Below are 6,392 nucleotides of genomic sequence, written 5' to 3' on the forward strand. Positions count from 1 at the left end.
GCAGTACGTCATCAAGCACTGACAAAACTGGAAAAATAAATAAAAAAATTCATATACATAACAATGGGATTTTGGTGAAATTAGTGGCAAAACCACAAAAATCCTTTTGGAGCTTCACAGCTCAGGCAGACTTACAGTAAAAACACAATTTAAAGTTTACACAAGTCATTAAAAGTTGGACTGTACAGAACTGAACTGGCATTTTGATATGTTTTGGTCACATGAAATATTTACATTTTTGGACGTTTTACCAGTGTGATTAATGGTGTATTCACACCAGCCCAGTTTAGTCTACTTCAATCAAARTCTAGTTCATTTACCTAGAAAGTCCAGTTTGTTTAGGGAGGGGTGAATGCATAATTGGACCTTAGTGCACCTACAAACTGAGGTCTTGGCTCGGTTGATGTGAACTCTGGGGTGGTTCACAATGCASTTGTGCTTAGGGTACCCAAATGGCTAGTGCTGCATGGCCCCATCCTTGTCTATTAAAGGTGGACATCACAGCTAAGAAGTCGGATGTGCTCCTACTCAGTGCACAACACAMCATATGAAGCTGTCTCAAGTTGCGTTTTCATTGCAAATGTGCACAAAACTTCGATATTCTGTTAATGTCGAAAAAACACAGTTTCGCATCTGCGGTGTTCCCATTAAGTAAGAAATGCTATTAAAGTCACGCGTGAATATGTTTGTTCTCGTGATAAGTCATTACAAACATGGAGGCAATGGATGTAAACACATAGCATGTTGCTACCGCGACACTAGCGCTCATCATCAGCTACCAGAAGAGACGTTGGCGTCTTTTATCGAGGCTTTCCAGCGACAAGCCCCTACTTGGGAGCGGCTAAGTATGCTGTGTTTTTGGGAAATTGTAGTCGGTGAGTTTACTACTTTATTTTACTACTTCTGTGATATTAATACTACTTCTACTTCCTGTTTTATTCTTTGTCATTGTCTTTTTCGCCAGTAGAAACAGCCGGTTGTTGATCACATGACTCCCGTGATGCGAAAAAAGTGTTTCCATTATAGTTTTGCGAAAAACACCAATTTCAATARGGCSGAAATACCTCCTCATCCTGGCGCAAAAACATTGTCGAAAAAAGTATTTTTTTCGAAATTGACGTGTTTCCGTTGAGCAAATTTATTTTCGAAATTCTAATTTGRGCATTTTCATGGTCAGTGGAAATGCAGTCGTCTAGTGTGAAAAGCAACATTCTCCATGATTCTGCCTCATTGTCCTCTCGGTCTGAGCTCATTGTTGAAGAGTTTGTTTGACACATTTGCCCAAAACAAAYGAGAAATCCTACAACCACTAAAATCTGATGCCACTCAGTGTTTGTTTACAGTTCGTGACYAAGGAAGTTGTGCTCATTGACTTCTTCTGAGGCTGTCATGTTGTTTCCTTCACTGGTTCTTGGTGTCATTTGACAAAGTGCAGTTTAAAAGTCCTGGTTGCAACTGTGGTCCCCAATCGAACAAAGTCTACCAGTTGTGAAAACACCCAAAGTTGCATTAATATCTCAATTGTGCTTTAAAAAAGTCAAGGCAGCCAGAACACTCTTATTTGAAACAATTAAAAAGKGAATATAAGAGGGAGTAAAACAAACTAATAGTAACTTATCAAAAAGCAAACATGTCACATTTCATCTCTAAATTAAACACGAATTCAGGATCTTGGCTGTGACATTCAGTCCAAAATGTTTAAAGACTATTTTGCATTAAGCACTAAAATCAGTTAACTTACAGATTGTGCAAATTCAAAACACACCAAGGAAACTAGGAGTCACTTTGTGCTTCCATTAAATGTGAGCCAATGAACAGAGTCCAATAAGTATTCCTAAAATTCACCCATTTTGAACCCATTCTCATCTATTTAATAGTTTTTTTTTCCTTTTCTTGCACCAGTGGCTCTTCCTTCCTTTCTACCTCCACCCCAGTCTAGTATACATCCCACCATCCAGGCAGCTCGRCAGCATCAAAGTAGTGCTAAAGTGAATCCAATATGCTTGGTCAGGGCYGCCACTTTCTTAGGTGGTCTGCTCCAGTGGGAGACAAAAGCAGCTAATTGATTCAACTCCCAGCTRCCTGAGAGGTGCTAGATCAGCTCTGAATCAGCCATGGTTGTTTGGAGATGAATCTGGGGTCAGGTGAAAGAAGAAAAGATCCAGTCTACACTAACAAGGAGCATAGATTTTAAAAAGAAGGTATATTGTTTCCTTTTTGTTAAGTTTGCTACTGATCTGTTTGGTCCTAAACATTTAAACACGCAAATGAAACTATGACTAATTTCTTAAGCTTTTTTAAATTGTGATGCTTATTCTGTCCAATAAAAAAAAACATAAATAAATCCTTGTAAGACTGTAAGAGAAAAAAAACATACAATGAGATGGATGCATAAGTGTACACCCCCCTAAACCATTGCTTCATTGAAGAAGCTTTTGGTTTAATTACAGCCTTCAGTCTTCTTGGGAACCCACCCTCCATCAATTAAAAGTGACTCTGATCAACCTGAAACAAAGTTCTGCTGTTCAGCAGAATTTCACTTACATCCTACAGCAAAATGTACGGTTCACAGAGGGCTCACAGAGCATTAATAGGATCTCATTATTAATAGGAATCAGTCAGGAAAGGTTACCTCTTTTGCAAGTATTAAACATTYAACAGAACACAGTGAAGATAGTCATTGGGAAGTGGAGAAAATCTATAACAACAGTGACATTAAGAGGGGCAAGATGAAACTGGTCAGGGGGGGCCGCTGAGAGGCCTGCACTGATGGAGCTGCAGAAAGTTTGGCTCGTGTTCCACATGTGTCAAGGTTAATTTGTAGGGGAGCATTGTCTTACCAAAATAAAAATAAAAAATCAAGCCTCTCAAAAGCATGGATGAAAATGTGTTGTTGTTTGATAAAATTGGAGGGGGATTTTTTCCCCCAATTCTCAAAGGTATATTTTGTGTAGAAACAAGACTGTGTCACCAAAAGAACACTCTTCAAACTTGGTGGTAGCAGCATCATGCTGTGGGTTTGCTTTTCTTCACCAGAGTATAATTAATATTTTACAATATCCTAAACATGGTCCTTCTCAAAATTTGATAATAAATATGTGATGATATGAAGAGGTCTACTTAGCTCCACATTCTGACATAAGGCTAATTTGAAGAGTAAATGRTTGTATGTTTGATTCCCGATAAAATGACTTGAAGGCTATATTACAGTTTCAGGATGTGAACATTTATGCAACCAGCTTTTCACTTTTTTTCCTCCAAATTTTTTTGTATAGGACATGCTTCAATAAAAAGTGAAAAAGGGTTTGAAATGAGTTCTGACAGTTTCATTTTTTTCCATCACAAAACCCTGACATTTTAACAAGACGAGTGCGTAGACTTTTTATATCTACTGTGTGACATTTAGGAGCATTCATCATGTTTTAGCACTTTTTTGACAGTTTTATGGTGCATTAATAAAATTCTCAAAAAAATATGGTGTTTCGCTGATGGACATACAGTGTATGACCTATAAACTATTTTGAAATAAATGCTTTAACTAATAAACTGTGAGAGGCCTGTGTAGTCCTGTTCTTGGGAACGGCTGGAACCTGACCAACTTTTGGAGAAACTTCCTTGCAAAAATTAATAAATAAATAAATATGATAATAATTCTCTAAATGGAAATTAAGGTAGAGCAGCTTTTCAGGCAACATACTGTCAACCTGTGACTAAAACGCACAAAGTTGTCCAAAGACGCAGCAGAAAACTTTCACTGATAAACTGCTGTTATCTCCCAAAAACGCAGCAGCAGATCTCCCCTTCATATCCAAGCTGCAAACATTTGCATCTGTTTAGTCTGATCTTATCTGAGTTCCAGAGTGGGACAATTTCACATTTCAAGCACGTGTGAAACATGCGCACCCSAGATGCGCCGCACAGCACCTGATCCAATTAAGACGTGACTCCAGAACGCACGAGAACAGTTTTCTGCACTGACTGCAGGAGTTGTCCCCTTGTTTATTTTTTTATTTTTTTTACACCCAAAGGTAAGAAAGGAGCTCATTTATCATCTTGCCTTGAAATGCGAAGAGGACCGTGACGCAGGGGATCCAAACGGCGTGTATCCACAAGTGACGCTGCATGGCGTCCTCTCTCTGTGGCTCCAACGGCTCCAAGCTCCTCCACAACAAAACTTGATGTCCTGCCGAGGTTCTGCGTCCGCGGGAAATTACGTCCTCCTGGAAGGTTAATGAGGTGGYATCGGGAAATAATGCTCCAAAAGAACCAGCTCGTCCACCAGCAGCAGCAACAACAACAAGCAGAAATGTTGGACTGGACTCAGGATCGCTCCATTCMGCYGGCTGTTCGCTGTGCGCCCATCCTCTGTCCTGCGCTGCCCTCTGCTGTTCCCCACTGCGCACCTTTTTTTTTATTACCCACCCCCCCCCCACACACACACACACACACACACTCTTTGGCCAAGCACAGACCTGAAGCTGCCGTTCATTAATAGCTGAGCTCAATGAGCCGCTGCGCACATTATGGCAATCCGTTGTGAAATTGGTGTGTTGAAGAGCGTGTCGTGAATAAATCAAGGTTAACTGAGGTTGTGGAGACGTCTTCCAGGGAGTTCAGTCCTGACAAACACTTTAATCTGATGCATGAAGGTGAAGGCAGGAGTCAACTGGGGCTCAGTGGGATCAATCCATCAAACAAATAACACCTCAGTCAAATGACCTGACGTGTACTATTCATTTATTACATGTCCGAAAGACCTGATGTTCAAAGCATGGTGCACATTACAAAGTGAAATTAATCCTTAAAAAATGTTATTCTGAATTATGTCAAATGCAGCAGTTTGAAAGAGTTTGCTTCAGCGGTTTTCCAGATATATTGATAGTCAATTCTGAAATGTGGGTACACGGTCGATGTAAACAAAGCGGCTGAGTCCTCRAAAAACAACGAGAAAGCTTGAGTCGGTTGACTGAATTATATTAGGTTGACTTTTTGTGGAAACAAGTTTGATGATTCAGACAACTCTGACAACATATTGGTGAAAATAGAAGTGAATTGGCTGCTGAATGCAAAAAAAGTGTGGTGGGGACACAAATAATCTCAAGAATAAATCAAGCAGGGAATGGAGCTTCATAAAGACTGACCTCGACACTGAAAAACATACAGTTATTGCAACCTTTTGCACATTTCACTCAACAAATCTGAGTATAAATATGTCTTAAAACACCAACTTGTGAGACTAATTCGTCACATGTGGTACGTGTCAAACTAAAGGCCTGCGGGCCACATTAAAATAAGCGTATGCTGCTTTAATGCCAGCATTGACCATAAACTACATCTCCCATAATGCATGTCAAGCATTTTCCCTAAATGACAGCATCCCACCAGGTGGAGATGCACGGGGTTCAAAAGTAGCTGGCAGCTTGCCGAATTCTCTGTTTAACATATATCCATTTTGCTGCATTTCCACCAGCTACTTCACTGTTTAGAAGATGTTAAAATCTATGCAGGAAATACCACATAGGGCTTGGTGATAGCAGTGCTTAACCATCAGTATGGATATTTGGCGAACAAATGCATGTGGCATTTGGCAGCTGGTCACAAATTTTGTTTACAATTTGATAATATAAGGATAAAATCCACTGATATGAGGACAAAGTGCAATTTTTTTCTTGCTTTATGATTTTATACCAGCTTTCATAGAATGAACATATTTAAAGTTAACATGGATTTTTTTAAGTTCAGAAAAGAATTAAAAATAATAAATATCGAACCTGTTGTAGATAACACTTTCATTGACCAAAGTCTGGAGAAATAGTTTCATTCTGACTGAATCGATCAATCGAATGACCTTTTAAAGAAAAATCCAGATGAGAAAGAATTACAGTAGTCTGCCTACGACTTATGCATGTACCAACTTTTCTGGATCATTTTCTCATTTTGCGCTGAGAGTTTATTGATAAGTCTTGATTAACAAAATAACACCAAGATTTCTTATACTTGTATTAGAGGCAAACTTAATGTCATCCAGAGTAAAAAAAAAAGGGCTGCCATGTTTGTTCTTAAGACATTTAATTCCAAAAACCCCAACCTCTGTTTCATCTGAATCAAAATACTTGTTGATTGGACTCATCAAGCCTCATGGTTAATTAAAACAGTGTCATCACATCTTATGAGGAAAGTGCAGTTCAGTTTACTTTTGACGTTTTTTAACTTTGAGAAAAAAGAAAACCTGAGACGTGTGCTTACTTTTGGTGAAATGACTTTATTACATCATCTCATAGAAACAGAAAGGCATGCATTGTTTTTTAGGGAATTCTGTATGGTCYTAAATATAGGAAATTCCCATTTTGTTAAGGTACATTTACCTCGGAGAAATATTCTGCTGTTTTATT

At 38.9% G+C, this 6,392-nt stretch overlaps 1 protein-coding gene across 1 annotated transcript in view; it reads right to left on the bottom strand.

The window, feature by feature from the left end:
* The window catches only part of lsamp (limbic system associated membrane protein), a gene marked incomplete in the record, with an annotated part of 71,218 nt that extends 66,344 nt beyond the window's left edge, over window positions 1-4,874 (bottom strand). Inside the window, 1 exon segment of the mRNA XM_014030929.1 lies at window positions 4,058-4,874. Within this exon segment, the coding sequence (XP_013886383.1) occupies window positions 4,058-4,124 (67 nt within the window).
* Between the last annotated feature and the right edge of the window lie 1,518 nt (window positions 4,875-6,392).

This window comes from Austrofundulus limnaeus, unplaced genomic scaffold, assembly GCF_001266775.1.
Source record: "Austrofundulus limnaeus strain Quisiro unplaced genomic scaffold, Austrofundulus_limnaeus-1.0 Scaffold1144, whole genome shotgun sequence".
Taxonomy (NCBI): domain Eukaryota; kingdom Metazoa; phylum Chordata; class Actinopteri; order Cyprinodontiformes; family Rivulidae; genus Austrofundulus; species Austrofundulus limnaeus.